This window comes from Scylla paramamosain, chromosome 12, assembly GCF_035594125.1.
Source record: "Scylla paramamosain isolate STU-SP2022 chromosome 12, ASM3559412v1, whole genome shotgun sequence".
Taxonomy (NCBI): domain Eukaryota; kingdom Metazoa; phylum Arthropoda; class Malacostraca; order Decapoda; family Portunidae; genus Scylla; species Scylla paramamosain.
The window spans coordinates 20,317,501-20,335,447 of NC_087162.1; the positions used below are offsets into that span (position 1 = coordinate 20,317,501).

A 17,947-nucleotide genomic window follows, 5' to 3' on the forward strand; every position below is an offset into this window, starting at 1 on the left:
GAGAGAGAGAGAGAGAGAGAGAGAGAGAGAGAGAGAGAGAGTGATCAAAGTTATTTTCGAGATAGCAAGAGATAAATAATTAAATAGATAAAATAAGACTTGAAATGGCAACACTGCAAACAGATAAACCAAATCACAATCGTATGATTATGAATGACACACACACACACACACACACACACACACACACAACAAGAAACTATGAAACATTTGGAACACTTGCCTCCAAACACCTCCACCCACCACCAGACGCCCTCACCTTCCTCCTCCTCCTTACTGACGCCCCCCCCACACCATAAACACTCCCGCACCTCTTATCACACATCCCACACCCCTTAAAACTCCCCTTAACCTGCTTCAACACACATGGCGGTCCTGAAGCACACTCAGCACTCCTTCCACAGACCCGTGCGAAGACGTGACCTGCCCAGAGCGTCAGAGTTGCCAGCTGGATGTCGACAGGAAGCCGGAGTGCCGATGCAATGACGTCTGTGCCACGGACTACTCCCCGGTCTGTGCCAGCGACGGGAAGACCTACACGTGAGTTTTGGTTGGTTTGTTTTTATCCTTACCGCTCAAGATTCCGCGCTTCTCGACCTCAATTGTTTAGCTTCTTTCTCTCCATTTTCTTGGTTTTCCTCCTGGTTCTCTCCATCCCTTTCTCCTCCTACTCCTCCCTCCTCTCTCCTCCCCCTTCCTCCTCCTCCCGCTTTTTCTTTCACGTATTGAGTCAAGCCAAGGGCACAAAAATTAGTTAAAAGAAGAAATGCCCGCTCACAACGTCGCTCCCAAAAAGAAAATGCAGCAGAAAATCAAAAGGATTTGACCAGTTTAGTTTTTGAGGTGTACTGGTGGTCTCATTTTGAAACAGGTCGTCATAGGAAGGAGGAGAAAAGGAAAAAGAAGTGAGAGCCAGAGTTTACTAGTGAACGGGATAAAATAGTGAACATGCTGTTTAACTTTTCCATAAGTGAGGTGGACGGAGCAGGGATGAGCGTAAACTGAAAGTCCTCTCCGAGTCCAGGGGAGTGGCAGAGGCATACAGTTAGGGGGTTCAGAAGAGCAGTAGCCATAGAAGTAACGTTACATGATATTAAGAGATTCAGTATTGTGGCGATCACTGAGAGATTCAAGGGATTCTGTTTGAGGAGAGGAGTCGATGAGACAAATATGTTCTGACTCCTCCCTGTTTAGGAGAGCTGTGTGAGCTAGGAAGTTGGAAGACAGGTTTGGCACGATATCAGGCGTGAGTTTCAGGAGATGGAAGGCTAAGATAAAGTTTGCAAGCCGCCCATCTATCCTGAATAGCACGAGAGCTAGCTAAGTTGAAACGAGGTCTACGATATTTGGGAATAGAATGCTTAATGCCTTCCTACTAAAGACAGTCACCCCTGTTTTGCACTCTGCGCTAAGACATGGATCTCTGACACAAGCAATAGTCAGTATGTCAAGGAAGATTTGAATAGTATCGTCTCAGGTCCTCCCACTTTGAAGACTTGTACTGCCAGAAGCATCTCCGTTTGTTGGACTGAGAGGCTATGGTGGCGCGGTAAGACAGGATGCAGGGTACAGATACGAGACAGTGTGCCACTTTTCGCGGTCCTCTCGCTCTTCAGCAGGATTCTTTCATTCTTTTGTCTTCCATCTTCCTGCTTTTTCCACCACTTTCCCTCATCCTCCCGCCTCACTACTCCCCTCGCGCTTTTCCAATACGATTCTTCCGTTCCCTCCATCCGTTATTCTGTTTTTCCTCCCTTTTTCCTTCTTTTCTTTTTTGGCTCCTTTCAGTTCTTCCTCTCTGCCGCCCTATACACCACTCTCCCCCCCTCTCAGGTCCACATCCGCGCCCAGGTCAAGGACGAACTAGAGTGTGGTGAACCTTCATTCTTTTGTCGTTTCACTTTTTTTTTTTTTTATGATTGACAGACAAAAGTTTTTTATCTCGTTCGGCAGATTGACAAAAAAATATATATGTATATACATTTTCTTTTTCCAACTACAATCTGAGGAAAGTTTATTTATTTATTTATTTATTTATTTATTTATTTATTTATTTTCCACTTGGCAATGTGGCTTAAAGCTTTTTAATTTATATTTTCATGTTCACAGTTTTACCAGCAGCGAGGGACTTCAGATAAATGTTTGTCATCAGATGTTAAGGAATGTCCCTGCTGCAAGTTGGCGTCAGATGAATGTGTTTTTTCCTTCCTTTGTGTGAGGAGTTGTGGAGCAAAATGCTTCATGCTTCAATGAGATGATTAAAAGACTTAGCATCGCAAAAAAAAATACAGATGAATGTATTGCTCTCATTGTTATATTTCCCAGAATATCAAATCATAATTATTGAAACATGGCACTTCAATTTTTTCATCGAAGAAATATAAGAGGAATATATTCTCATCTGTTATATTTCTCATGAAAAAAATTAAAGGCGTATATTGATTTTCGTCGTAGCTTCACATGTAATGAAAGGAAAATCACAGCCATTTAATAGGCACCTTTGACAGTGGTAGCCTTTAGTGGTAGACAGTATTGAGACCTGTTTAGTTTGTTCATTATGTTATATAAAAAGCTTTTCAAGGGGGACGTAAGGAAAATTCTCAAGATCAATAATCAGGATAGAATTAATCAGGTTCAAGCTTGAAAAAAAATAAATAAGTTTAATAAAGAGATAGCAATTGGCTCTCAAACAGAGTGGTAGATAAATCAATAGAGTGGTAGATGAATGGAACAGACTCAGTAATCAGGTTGCTAGTGCTGAGTCATGAGGGAGCTCTAAAAGAAGATTAGACAAATTTATGGATGGGAACGATAGGTGGAAATAGGTAGGTATGTTTCACACAGGGACTGCCACGTGTAGGACTGATGGCTTCTTGCAGCTTCCCGTATTTTCTAATGTTCTTATGTTTTTAATTAGATAAGTTTTGTAAAACAATAGTAAACAGCCAGAAACGTACATTTCCTTTGCTTCATCTTCTTTAGGGAGTCGGAAAAATAACAAATTGTGGAGTTCAACAATTAAAAAACAGGGAAAAAACAACATTCGTACATTTCACAATCTTATATTTAGGCAATACTAAAAAATGTGCAGTACGAAAAAAAATAAATAAGTTTGATGTTGATGCTGTCGTGTCCTCTGCTGCCTTACAGAAACGAGTGCGTGATGAAGGTGGAGGCGTGCAAAGCGAGGAAGACTCTCTCCATCATGTACCACGGAGCCTGCACAGTGGGTAAGTTCTTCCCCTCAGACAAGACCCTGGACTGAGGCTAAGGCTCTGATATTCAAGTAATCTTTTTCCTCTCCACTCACGATATGCAAGGAACAATCCTCCCTCCGTGCTTCTAATTAAGTGTCATTATTTATTGTATACATAGTTAGTTCTTCAGAAAATGTGTTTCTTAATTATTTGAACCTAAAGTTCAGACCTCAGCAAGGAATGAGTGGGGTGAGGGTGCTGGACTGCAGACAAGGTTGGGCTGATGCATGGGCTGAGATCAACGCTTGGTTACACATGTAGTACTGGGGTGGGGCGATAGAACCTACTAATAACTGAGGCTCTTTGAAAGTTCTGTCTTTCTTTACTAGGCCATGTACTGTATTATTTCAATAAACAGAATTAAGAAAAAATATATTAAGCCATAAAATATGAAGAAATTACCTCCAGGATACTCAAGAAATAGGGATAGTTTTGTAATGTTCTGTAGTGCTCACGTCTGTTGGTCTGGTCAGTTTGTAAGTGAAATACATAGGAATACATGTGAAAAGAAACAAATGTTCATAATATTTCAGTGTGCGTATTTCAGTGTCTTGTGGGTTGAGAGGGCGGGCAAGCAGTGACGCGGACATCGTACCAGAGGCAGGTGCGGCACATTAGTCGGAACCAGTAACGCCAGGTGTAAGAATTGATGGACGAGGGGGCACAGGTGCACAGGTGTCTGATTTGAAACGCGTATCAAAGTATTTTCAACGTCAAGTAAATGAATATTCAGATCTCTCTCGGTGGACGAATGGGCTTACATTTGAAGTCCACCTCAATCTATTTGGATCAAAGCACAAATAAATAGTTAAATACGCCTATAGAAATTACACATTTAGTACTTACATAACAGTGTTTTATCGGAAACTGATACGGGCACGACCCCATAGATCATTCGTTCTCACTTTCATCTGTGGATAAATATTTAAACAAAGCTACCGAACTGAGAGACGAGAGAAAAAAAGAGACAGACAAACGGACAGGCAAACTGATAGACAGGCAGGCAGACAGAGACCCTTTCTAAAACGTAACTCAAGTTCTTACCGCCATTGACATACAAACTTGATAGACGGCTCATTTGACAAAAAAAAAAAAAAAAAAAACAGACAGACATGCGTTACCATACCTTTAAAAATCACTCAAACCCGCCCACAGCAATATCTGGTTACAAAAGTTGAACAGATAGATGGCTTGCTTGACACTCATCTAACACTTGTTAAATTTTGTTCTCCTCGCGACACACACACACACACACACACACACACACACACACACACACACACACACACACACACACCTTCCTTCCTTCCTTCCTTCCTTCCTTCCTTCCTTCCTTCCTTCCCTCCTTCCTTTCTTCTTCCTTTCTTCTTCCTTTCTTCCTTCCTTCCTTTCTTCTTCCTTTCTTCCTTCCTTCCTTCCTTTCTTCCTTTCTTCCTTCCTTCCTTCCTTCCTTCCTTCCTTCCTTCCTTCCTTCCTTCCTTCCTTCCTTCCTTCCTTCCTTCCTCCCTACCTTCCTTCCTTGCCGTCACGTGCTGGAATAAATGACGAATGCCAGAGACACGCCTCGACTGACACATTCTCCTTCACACAAGCCCTCCAAGTTATGATTTGTGGCGACACTGTATTCACGACTCTTCATTGAGCCTCGATGCACTGAAGGGAGAGAGAGAGAGAGAGAGAGAGAGAGAGAGAGAGAGAGAGAGAGAGAGAGAGAGAGAGAGAGAGAGAGAGAGAGAGAGCAAGCGAGGAGCAGGGAGAAAAGAGACGAGTTGACATGAATAACAAGAGGAAGGTGATTGGTGATAAAAAGTGGCAACGGGAGACATCTATTGGGGGAATTCCGGTGAGGAGGATGATAAAAGTTAAATGGATCACGTAATGTTATGAACGAGAGCAGCATCCCCGTTCATCTCCATCCTGGCGTCACTGTTGTTGTTGTTCTTCCTGCTGCTGCTCAGACAGATTAGGAGGGTTAGTGAAAGGTTAACTGATCAGTGGGTAGTGTTGTTGTTTTTTTATGTTCTTGTACTCGGTTCTCTCCAATTTACGATGTTGCTATTAATTCTCTTTTCTTTTTAATTTTTGACTGCTATTTGGTGTATCTCTCCTTAATTACTAATCACTGTGAGACATCTTTACTTGTTCTACAGCTACCTTCAATCTCTAAACTGGGTAGAAATTGCAAAATCTATACTTTTTTAATCTCTTTCTTTCTTGTAGGTGTTTATAAAGATTTCATGTATTACTTCTGGTGATGTTAAGTGTTTCGTATCGCAGTGAAAGGGTTAAAATATTCTCTCTCTTTGCTCCGTCCAACCCTCCCTCCTCATATAGGCAACGGTAAGATATCCTATTTCTCCTCGTTTTTTTTTTTTTTTTTCTTCATCCTTCCTTCCTTTTCTAGCCTCCCTCTTCTACTCAGAGCAGTACAGTTTCCTTTTCTCCCAAAGACTGAAGAGTAATGTTTTCTCTCTTGGATTTTTTTCTTCCAGTCTCCTCCTTCCTTTCCTTTCCTCTCTTCCTTCATGAAAATAGGTAAATGGATGCATTTTTTCAGCTCCATCCCTTCCATTCTCTCCTTTCTTCCTCTTTCATCCATCCTATACCTCTCCCCATCCTTCACTCACTCTCCTCCCTCTCTTCCCTCCTTTCCTTCCCTTTATGCTAAATAAATAGACACTATTTTTTTCTTTCATTCCCTCCTTCACTCTTCCCCTTTCTCTCTCCCTTCCTTCCCTTCCTTTCCTGTCTTTCTTCCCTCTCTGTGTTTCTCTCCTGTCATACTGGAGAGATAGAGATAGGCATTTTTTTTCCTCCTATTTCCACCCTCTCCCTTTTTGCTCCAGTCTGCTGCAGGCGGTAGGGACGCTGGAGCCGTAAGAGCAAGTATATCTCACCCATTATTCGGTCTGCTGCCGCTCCCTTCCCGCGTCTTGATGCGTCTGTGCCTTATTTATGTTAGGGAGCAAACCCGATCACGCGTCATCAGCGCACCACCAACCGAACCAGAGGAAAATTTTTATGTAGATATTCCCCTTTCCCAGTAACCATCGTCCTCTCTCTCTCTCTCTCTCTCTCTCTCTCTCTCTCTCTCTCTCTCTCTCTCTCTCTCAATGTTTTGGTTTTGATTTTTGCCTGTTTGTTCCTCTGAAACTCCCACAGTTTCCTGTTTGGCAATTTACTGTGTGTATTCTGCTGTTTTCGCTCCTTCCCCATTCCCATCTCTTGCTTAATACTCCTGTCACACTCTTGACTACTTTATAAAGGTTAGTATTTCTTTTTTTTTTTTTTTCGTTTCTTTTCTTCTCTTTGGTTTCTGTTTACGAAGCTGAAAATTAGGAGTCTTTTTTTTTTTTTTGTAAGGGATGGGTGTGTTTTCTTTTTGCCATTACTGGTTCTGTCTTTTATGTTCGTCTTTTTTTTTCCCACATTCGCTGGACGCCTGCCTCCATTAGTGAGAATATATGGCAGATAATATTACTACATTTACAAGGATAACTCAGTTTCTTATGCATCTTGCGCCCGTCGCCCTTCAAAAGTGAATGAAAACGTGGCGCTTATATGGATATCTACATTACTATTCGTGCTACGCCTTCCTACCCACGTACATTAGTATAAATAGGTAGAAAGATATTACTGTACTAGAATAAAAATTTCTCTCTCTCTCTCTCTCTCTCTCTCTCTCTCTCTCTCTCTCTCTCTCTCTCTCTCTCTCTCTCTCTCTCTCTCTCTCTCTCTCTCAGCCTCAGCCTCACCACACGTCTTGCAGCCACAAATCCTCTTCTTTCCTTCAGTACTCAATCCGTGCAGTGAGCTCACCTGCCTGCCTGGGGAGGAGTGCAAGGTGGACATCTACGGCATAGCGAGGTGTGAGTGTCCGCCCCCCTGCGAGCGCGTCATGAGGCCCGTGTGTGGCTCCGACGACGTGACCTACGACAATTACTGTGAGCTGCACCGCGCCGTCTGTGTCAAGCAAACAGACATCGTGGTCAGCTACGTCGGCGTGTGTGGTGAGTGAGATCTGCTTGGTGGTGACTGTGGTGGTGGTGGTGGTGGTGGTGGTGGTAGTTGTAAGACTTGTGATTGTTGTTGGTTTAGTTAATATTATTGCTGTTGTTATTTACGTTGTTGTTGTTGTTGTTGTTGTTGTTGTTGTTGTTGTTGTTGTTGTTGTTGTTGTTGTTGTTGTTGTTGTTGTTGTTGTTGTTGTTGTTGTTGTTGTTGTTGTTGTTGTTGTTGTTATTATTATTATTACTATTATTATTATTATTATTATTATTATTATTATTATTATTATTATTATTATTATTACCGTTAAAGTATATAGTAGTAGTAGTACTAGTAGTAGTAGAAGAAGAAGAAGAAGTAGTAGTAGTAGTAGTAGTAGTAGTAGTAGTAGTAGTAGTAGTAGTAGTAGTATAAATAGTTTTTTTTCCCATGTCTTATTTAACTACTTATACAAATTGTGGAAATATATAGTATAGTAAAATATAAATCGAAAATAATCCGGCATGTAGTGTTTTTGCTTCTCTTTTTACTTGCAGGATTCAACTGTTTTATTCTTTACTCTATAAGAAATCAGATGGATAAACCGGTATTTAATTTTGTTTTTACTTGAAAGCGTAAATCAAAGTCGCTTTATAGAACGAGGCAGTGGTGTTTGAATACAGTGGGATCTCTTGTATATGATGGATGCTTTTTACCTCTGCCAGACACTGAGGAAAAAAAAAAAACATAAGACAGATTAAAGAAAAAAATTAGGAATAAAAGTTGATCATACGTTTTTATTTCCAGCACTTTAATATTCGCGAAGCTGCATCAGAAAACTTTTTTTTTTTCAAATTTGTATAATCTATATTTTCTAAGGATCTGCAGAATAATCACGTGTACTCGTGTACATGAATGTGCATGGGTAAGATTAAATCCAGAGTATAAAACTAATGCATAAAAAGAATATCATTACTGAAATTTGGAGATTTTAAAAAATAATTATATGTAAAATTCACGCACAGGATTTAAAATTAGATGAAGTCATTATAATATGCGCTGCAAACACACATTAATATTCCCGCTGAGAGGTAAAAAGAAAATACCAAAAAAGTAATAATATTTGGATATATAGCTACACAACCTAGATTTTAAAGTAGAATGAGAAATACACATGTATATACGTTTCTAGCATACACTTATGATCCCACTGAGAATAAGAAAAATATTACAATATTCGCGACTAAAAACTAAGATTTCATAAAGCTATAATTTATAAAGCTACATCAAGATATTACATTGTGCATTACAAACACACGTCGGCGTCCCAGTGCTTGATAAAGATGCTTGGAGAAGAAAACCTTACTGATGTCGGATTTGAGAACAGCACAAACATGATTAAAAAATAGACGGAAATATCCCAAGTGTGTACGAATATGTACAATGCAAACTCATACAAACTTTCTCGTGGTTGCAGGAGAGGGAGGTCCCTGCGCGGGGCATCAGTGTGACCACGGCGGAGTGTGCGTGGAGAGGCAAGGGCGGCCTGTGTGTGAGTGCCCGCAGTGCCCCGCCCACCTGGACCCCGTGTGTGGCGCTGACGGCATCTCCTACGACAACGAGTGTCACCTGCGGGCAGAGGCGTGCAGGATACGCCGCGCCATCGCCGTCAGATACAGAGGCCGCTGCAGTAAGTATTCATGTCCTAGGTACCTTTTGCTTTACTTCTCCCACTGTATCCCTTGTTGTCATGTTGTGTGTGTGTGTGTGTGTGTGTGTGTTCTTGGTAGCTATCTCCTCTCCATTTTTTCTGCACCTTCTTTTATTTTTACCCATCTCTCTTTTTACTCCTATTCACATTCTACCTCCTCTTCCTCCTTTCTCTCACTCACTCAGCTCTACACACTACATGCACCTGGCCTGCTGATATTTCTTTCCCTTGATCCTTCCTTTATTCGTGCTTTCCCCCACCTATGTATACTTTTACCTCATCCTTGCCTTCCCCCTTCCTCTCTCATATTACCTTCCCATGTTCCATTTCTCGTCAGCGGATAACACTCACCGCGTTATCAAATGTTTCACGCTGCTCTGTTAGAATGCTGGAACGTCGCGTTTATCAGCATTACCTGTCAGTTGTGAGGGAATGGTGTCGTGGCGCCTGAGGACAGAGAAGGTCATAGGGAGGAAGGGCAACGAGAGGGAGGCATGAAATATACGTAGAAGGAAGGCTATAGTAATTCAAGACTCGTCCAGGTGAAGAATAGAGTACACAAAGGGAGATTGGTGTGTGTACTCAAACAGTGTGTATAGTAAGGTAGCTGGAGTTTGAAATTCCTCCCTTAACATGCAGGCGTCAGTGTCAAACAGTATTCGAACTCTGGCTGACCATAAAAGGGAAAGAAAGGAGGCATGGGGTGTAGAAAGAACAGAAGGGAGGTATGGGGTGTAGAAAGAACAGGAGGAAGGTATGGGGTGTAGAACAGGAAGGACATACGAGCTGAAGGGAAGAGACGCAAGGGATATCAGTGGAATGTGATTGCCATAGTGGTTTAGATAAAGTAAAAGGACATTGACAACTATGTATGTGTTGTAAAGGCTGCATAGTGGCTGGCTGTCGTCAATTCGTTGTGGAGCATTCTTATACACTGGTAAGCTTTCGTAATTATAGTGTGTTTCATGGTCACGGTGTTCCAGTGTTGGGAAGACCACAAGATGAATTCGCTGCATATAATTCTTTGCAGCTGCTGTGATAGTTTTTCTCCCATTTTCTTTAATAACAACTGATTGGAGAGTTGACTTATGTATCCGCAACAACAGATTCAAAATACACCTAAATAAAAAGATAAATCAATAAAAAGAAAGACTGCTATAACCTGAAACAAGCCTTGTATCCTTCGTGAGGTGAAAATAAGCCACGATAAATAAATGATAAAGGTACGGTTTCCAGTCATTCAAAAGAAACAATTAAGGCTTCGTATTTTTAAAAGGCTTCGAGGCTTAGTTCGTATCCCAGAGACGGTGCTTCTCTCCGCATCAAGCTTCAAGAGGGAAGGAGAGTGGGTAAGGAGCCAAAGGGGAATTAAAAATGAACTACAGATAATTACATAAGAGGCCTTTCCAAACATCCTTCTTAACTTCTCCTCCTCCTCCTCCTCCTCCTCCTCCTTAACTTTGAGAAGCGTTATGTTTCCATTTCCGTCTCAAGTGAAATTGGTAAAAGAAAAAAAGATGAAAAAAGTGTGTGTGTGTGTGTATGTATGTGTGTGTGTCTGTGTGTGTGTGTGTGTGTGTGTGTGAACTCTCCCTTTCGCTCTATTAATGTCGAGGGAACAAAAGTCTGCTCTCCCCATTATGAAATTTACCTGTAATGGCAAGTTATGTTCCTGAAATTTAAAAAAAGTATCTATTTCCTCCTCTCTCTCTCTCTCTCTCTCTCTCTCTCTCTCTCTCTCTCTCTCTCTCTCTCTCTCTCTCTCTCTCTCTCTCTCTCTTTTCATTCACATTTTCTAAGCTTAATTATCTGTAATATTCTACCTAATGCCACATAGAAAATATGAGAGAGAGAGAGAGAGAGGACTTGTTTGAGAGTGAGAGAGAATGAGAGTGAGTGACGAGTGACAGGCAGTGTGAAAATGGGAAAGTTTATCTCTAAGAACTGTTTGCGCAGCTCCAGTTCTCTCTCTCTCTCTCTCTCTCTCTCTCTCTCTCTCTCTCTCTCTCTCTCTCTCTCTCTCTCTCTCTCTCATGAAGAAATATTGGATTCTTATATATATTCTTCCATTTTTAAGAGAGGAGAGAGGAAGCCATGTTAGTCCTTTTCCTGTTGCGTCATTTGTCTAGTGTTGTCCTTTTTTTCATTTTGTTTTATATGAAAATACACTATATTCTTTTCCTGTGGAGCGAGGAGTGAGGAAGGCGTTTTATTTTTGGTTTTGTGACGTTAATGATGATTTTTTTTTTTCTTTTTGTCACATGAACAAAAATATCTCATCTATCTTTTCTTTCGAGGGAAGAGAGGAAGGTGTGTTTATCGTCTTTTTATTTTGTTAATGGTATTTTTTTTTTCTTGTTCTTTTCGTTTTATAGATGTATTTTTTTATTTTTATTTCTATTTTTTTTTTTTTTTTTGCCGTATAATCCTACACTATTCTGGATTCTTAAGTGAGAGTCTATTATGTTTAACTTATTTTGTACTTTTATTTATTTATTTTCACCGATACATGTAATATTTATTAATTTTCATCATGTGATTTACTATATCGCAAAAAAAAAAAAACTATTTTCACTTATATCCTTCCACGATTTCTATTTCTCTAATATATTCGGAGGCAGTAACTGTTTCGATCACCTGAGCAGTGTTATAAGGACAGACTGCACGCCTATTATCTACTAACATTATCCTTTGCTCAAGACACAGAAATTTTACTCAGATTCATATAACGACACGTCTCCCAAATCCTCTTGTGCGTGTTTCTGTATTTTCTTATTTTCCAACTCCCTATTTCATCTTGCTCTTTATTCTTTTTTTTTTTCTATTTTACCATCGCCCTATCTATTCTCTCATTTTTCTTCCTCCCTTCCGTCCTGTTCTTTTCTGTCACGTTCTCAGTTATATGCCGTTTTCTCTCTTTATTCTTTCCTGTTCTCCTACGTGTGCTGTATTAGCTGCATCAAATATGGTTCGGTACATACCTTGTTTTCTTCCTTTGTAATCCTCGTCTTCCTTCACACTTAGATTCACTCGCTTTCTTTCTTTACTCCAACACTCGCTTTCTTTCTTTACTCCACATTACACTTTTTCCACCTCACTCCACTCTGTTCCATTCAGTAGCATCTCACTAGCATTTTTTTTTTTACCTGCCTTTCTACAATTTTCCACACTAATTCACAGTCACATTAAACCTCACTTCACATCTTACCTAGGCTGTATTAATAAACATCACACTGCCACATCTTTCCATCTGTCTTACCTCAATTTTCCACACTATCACCACAATAAACATCTCACCTGTCACTCGTACCATCATTGTCATTCCTTGTCATCACCACAAACATCACCACATTTTTCGTCAGCATCACCAACACCGCCTTTTGCTCCATACATCTGGATTTGTACACCCCACAGTACATTGTCTCTTTTTCCCATATTCCACTTTCCCCTTTCCACCACACTACACTACACGTTTTCCCCTCTGCCCACTTCTGTTCTTATCATCCCATCCACACACCAACACAGCCACCACCAATACTACCGCCGTCACCACCCATGTTATATTTTGAAAACTTCTACTCTTTTTCTTCCCGCTCCCATTGTAGCTTAACCAACGAACCCTGCACTGGGCTTTTGGCTATGGCACCTGTATGTACTCGTGCCAGAACCACTCCAGGCAACACCGAAGCTTTCCCGCCCTCGTAACGTTTAGAAATGTAGACTTTTTTTTTTTTCCCCCGGCAGGCTACGAGTACGCCGCGTATCAACGGATATTTTACGCCTCGTCCGACTAACTAACTTTTACTTGTGTTTCCGGACTCGGCGTGCGTCTTCTTAATCAGCAGTAAAGTTACGTACGTGCTGGAAATTAGAGGAACGCTAATTGTAGGAGAGCTAAAAGACCAGCAGAAAATAGAGGAGGAGAAAGGGGTGAAACAAAAAGCGGGAACAAACAGCAGCAGATGTGTTAGTCCTCGCGTGGCTAATTTTGGGTACTATATTTTCAAACGTACTTGTACAGTGAGAAAAATAGGGTAAAGAAGAAGGAACAGGAAGAAAAGGAGGAGAAGAGCTCCATAGGATAGCCAGACGGTTATAGATCCCTAGAAGGACACGGAAGTTATAAAAGAAAAGAGGAGGAGGAGGAAAAAGAAAAAGACAAGCTGGAGAAAAGAAGAAAAAGATAACAAGCAAAGGAGGTGGAAAAGGAGGTGAGCAAGAGAAATGAGGATTTGCAAAAATGAGAAAAAGAAGAAAAAAGACAAAGAATAAAAGAGACGAAGGAAAAGAGGAAATGGAATGGTGAGCTTCAAGAGCTTGGTCAGACTCAATGGTATGTGGAAACTAGTCCCAATTTGACGTACACTCATCCACCTTATGTGAGAGCGCTGAGAAACAAAAATACGGGTGGACATTACTATTTGAACAGGAAGCAGAGCAATGGAGTGGACAGCTTCGATGAGGCTTGTGTAATGACGTCATCTGTGCGCCTGAATGAAAGAAACAGCTGCATTATACACACATCCTCTCTCTCTCCCTCTGCTATGCTGGAGGTAGAAAAATGGGAGAAGGTTCGACAGGAGCCTCAACATCTACCTCGCATCAATACCAACTAAACCACATGATAGCAAAGATACACAGCAGAGAATGTGTCTGTGTGTGTCTGTGTGTGTGTGTGTCTGTGTGTGTGTGTCCAGTAGTCCCGAATCGAGTCCGGACGAATATGTTGATCCGGAATGGAGACGCGAGACAAAAACAAGGGAGTCTTTCTTCCACACCCTTCCTTCCTCCCTCTTTCCTTCCACCACCGGCCCGCCAAGAGGAGGTGAAGGAGAGGAGATTCTGTGGTGACGCCGCGTGGAAATATGACAATAAAAAGATATAAAAAGTTTTCTCCATCGACTCGAAAGTTTGTAGGATTTGTTGCCCAATATTCTTCTTTTTTTTCGAACTTAAGGAATACCCGGAGGGTCCGTGTTTTCCTTTATATATATATATATATATATATATATATATATATATATATATATATATATATATATATATATATATATATATATATATATATATATATATATATATATATATATATATATATATATATGTATATATTCTATTTATTTATTTATTTAGTTTTTTTTTTTTTGTATCTTTAGGAACAAAAGTTTATCGGTTTATGTTTATAATGATCAGGGGAAAGGAAAGAATATTGCCGTCTCAGACTTTGTGTATTTGTTTTTGTTATTTATCTTTACTTCTTCTTCTGCATCTTCTTTGTCTTCTTTCTTTTCTTTTTTTTTTCTTTCCTTCCTTATTTATTTATTTATTTATTTACCTATTTATTTATTTGTTGTTTTTTTTATGGATTGTTTTTTTAATGTTTCCCGATAAGGTTCTTGAACTGAGAAACATTGATATATATATATATGTCCATTGTTATGTTGTTTGCGATGCGATTTCATTTATTATTTAATCTCCTTTGTGTAGTGTGTGTGTGTGTGTGTGTCGGTGTCACACAATACTAGATGGCGTTACTCGTAGCCTGCAATCTTTTTCCTCTTTTTTTTTTTCGATTTTATCAACTACTTACCGTAACTTGCCTACTCTTGTATTCCCTCGTATACTTTCCTCTTTTCCATACCACTTGGTCTGATGTTACTATTCATTAACGATATAGTCTCTTCTTTTCCTTAGATGCATCAGAATATAGTAATTTCCTTATCAATATCGCAAGTATAACATAAATATATCTATTATCTTAATATATCATGTATTTAAAATCCTTGCACGCCCTGTACATCTCTCGATATTTTTTTCTTTCTTTACTTTACTTTTTCTAATCAATATTTTCTGTCCCTCTTTTCCTATATTTTTATCAATATTTTCCTTTTTTCCATTTTTTTTTTCCATCCAACTGTAGCTCTTCATTTCTCTTTTTGTCTACAGTTGTCTACCGCAAGATAATAAGGAAAAACTATGTACATTCTCCAGCATTTTTTTTTTTCACGTCGAATGATCTTTAATTAGTTTAAATACTGTCTCTTTCATTTCCTTTACCAGAAATTATATTCTCTAACTTTTCCTATCACGTTAATTGCTGTTTAAGTAGTTTGCTTCCTGTCAAATTAGTTTCCATTTCCTTAGTGTTTTCTTTTTACTTTCCCATTATTTTCTCCTCCTCCTCCTGTTGTTGTTTTCTTGTTTTTTTTATTACTTTGTTTCTTTCCTCCTCCTCCTCCTCCTCCTCCTCCTTCACAAATACTGCCAACTCTTTCTAGTACTTTCGTCTCAGGTAATTGCGGTGTTTCGTCCAGTCCTTATCTTCATCCCTTGACAACCACTTAGTCCGCACAACCACCCTCGTAACAAGCTTAGGCGCCATTTGTTACTCGTTATCACCATGGAGCAATGTCCCACGGTGCCATCTAGTGTGTGTCTTGAGTACCACAAGTGACGGTGGCCAGTGATCTCTCTTGCCTTTGCTCTTGCTCTCTCTCTGCTACACGGAATGCTAACGTAGGAAACTCAGGCTTTGGTGCTAAGTGTGTTTTCGTTTTCGTACTGTGTCCTCGTTTCGCTGTATTTTCTCTCTCTCTCTCTCTCTCTCTCTCTCTCTCTCTCTCTCTCTCTCTCTCTCTCTCTCTCTCTCTCTCTCTCTCTCTCTCTCTCTCGTTTATTTCAGTACGTCGTCATTTCATTTTCATTTTCTGTACTCCATTTTCTTTTTTTCTTTTTTTTTTTGCTGTAGTATCCATTGGTATGTTTTCTAATACTATGTCACTAATTCTCTCTCTCTCTCTCTCTCTCTCTCTCTCTCTCTCTCTCTCTCTCTCTCTCTCTCTCTCTCTCTCTCTCTCTCTCTCTCCGAATTTTTTTTTTCCATTTCCATTCATTCATGTTACTTTTCATCATATATGGTTATGCATTTCATTATATCGTGTACTTACTGCATATATGCATTCATTGTTTCTTGTAAGTGTGTATGTGTGTGCGTGTGTGTGTTCTCCCATTGCATCCTCCATTTATTATTCCGTAGTCCTGTGTTCCAATCGTGAACAACTAAGATCACAAGCTCTGCCTTTTCTTTCTCACGTTGGTCTTCCCTCCAGTAGTGTTTATGCGTATGACCCATAAGTTTTTCTCTCCTTTTCTCCTTCACCTCCAGATGGGTGTCAGGACAAGCAGTGTGACTTCTACGGCGTGTGCGAGGCGGACGAGAGCGGCGTGGGGCGGTGTGTGTGCCCCGAAGGATGCGTTAAGGTCTGTAACATAATACGAGATGCACTGTACTAAGGGCAGGATAGACCGAAAACTAATAATTAGAAAAAATTAGTTCAGAAGTTTTGCTAGGGATGGCCTGGAAAAGTATTCTATCTATAATCCTAGTATTTTTCCAGCATTTTTTATTCGGACACAATCATTGTCTTAGTCCTGTAAGAGTAATGTACTATTTTCTTCAAGTATTTTTTTGCAGTGATAGGTTGTCATTTCCTTTAGACTGACAGAGACACCGTCCATTGTTGTATATATATATTTGTTTTTTCTCGTGAATAGCAAGTTTTTGTGTGTTTCCCGGCAGGTGGAGAGCAAGGTGTGCGGGACGGACGGCAACACTTACCTGAACGAGTGTCTGCTGAAGGTGGCCTCGTGTCGCAAGCAGCAGTTTGTGACAGTGGCGTCCAGCGGTGACTGTGGTGAGCTTCTGAGTGTGGCTGTTTGAATTATTTTCTCTCTCTCTCTCTCTCTCTCTCTCTCTCTCTCTCTCTCTCTCTCTCTCTCTCTCTCTCTCTCTCTCTCTCTCTCTCTCTCTCTCTCTCTCTCATACATCCTTCCATACATACAGTTTCTTTTCCTTTCTTTAATTTTTATATACATTTTATACATCTCTCTTATTATCTTCTCTTTCTCCTTTTTTTTTTCTCTCTCTCGTGGACGGAAGCAATGTGAGCTACTTGCACTTATTAACAAAGCACAATCCAGCAAAGAAACATCAACGAATCATCAACACCTAACAAGCTTCTCACCACTGCATCACCACCACGTCCTCTTCTCCTCCTCAGATCTGTGCAAGCATGTGGTGTGTAAGTACGGGGCGAGATGCGAGGCTGGCCGCTGTATCTGCCCCACTCAGTGCCCGGACACGCGGGAGCCAGTCTGCGCCTCCAACGGCCTTACCTACGCCAACGAGTGCGAGATGCAGAAGGCGGCGTGCGAGGTGGAGGGTGGTCTGAGGGTCACCTTCGTCGGGGAGTGCTCTGAGGCTCGCACTTCGGGAGTCAGTAAGTATCCTATAGCGTCCTACAAGGAAGAAAAGGGTGAGGGTGGCGTACATTAAGGTTTACAGGGATGAATTCACATTTAAGGTATTCTTGATTGTTGTGTTTTGCTCTTGTGTAGACTGAGCCTGGGAGAGGTGAGGGTAGAGAATGAGGAGTACCGATGTTGAAACTGGTTTTGTCAAAGAGCACTATAAAACGTAATGAATTCAGGACTTAAATGTCAACCTCTGTACATATCTACGATTTTTTTTTTTTCAGCATTTTATTATTTTTTTCTCTAATGAGTTTGGTTATTCCGCACTGTCCCACCTGCACATCAGCCTTTACGAGTACATGTCCGGTGAAAAGCTGCGTTAAGGAATAAACTGCTTCATGCTCTATATATGATTTAAATAAGCCACTAACAGTACACCATGCATTAAAATATTATACATGATAAAGCATTTTGTGTCCTTCATTTTAACTAACAATACAACGCCCACATGCAACTGCTTCTTTTCTCTTATTTGGCAAAAGAGAAAAATGCCAACATTAGTAATTTCCAACCACCCAGAAGATACAAGTAGTTGGGCACGGATCTCACTGCTTTCAACACCAGGACGCTTGTGGGCCTAGTTTTTTTTTTTTTTTTTTTTTTTTTTTTTTTTTTTTTTTTTGTTTTTTTTTTTTGCTAAATCAGTGGAGCCTCGAGGTAGTGGCGCACACAACACCCG

General features: G+C 40.4%; 1 protein-coding gene across 6 annotated transcripts in view; it reads left to right on the forward strand.

Moving 5' to 3' along the window:
• LOC135105832 (agrin-like) overlaps positions 1-17,947 on the forward strand; it is a 136,079-nt gene that overhangs the window by 91,288 nt on the left and 26,844 nt on the right. For all 6 annotated transcript variants that reach the window (XM_064014440.1, XM_064014435.1, XM_064014436.1 and 3 more), the window contains 7 exons: positions 405-540; positions 3,151-3,230; positions 7,052-7,267; positions 8,722-8,934; positions 16,121-16,215; positions 16,535-16,649; positions 17,016-17,234. In XM_064014440.1, coding sequence (XP_063870510.1) covers positions 405-540; positions 3,151-3,230; positions 7,052-7,267; positions 8,722-8,934; positions 16,121-16,215; positions 16,535-16,649; positions 17,016-17,234 — 1,074 coding nt within the window. The remainder of the gene's footprint in view (positions 1-404; positions 541-3,150; positions 3,231-7,051; positions 7,268-8,721; positions 8,935-16,120; positions 16,216-16,534; positions 16,650-17,015; positions 17,235-17,947) is intronic.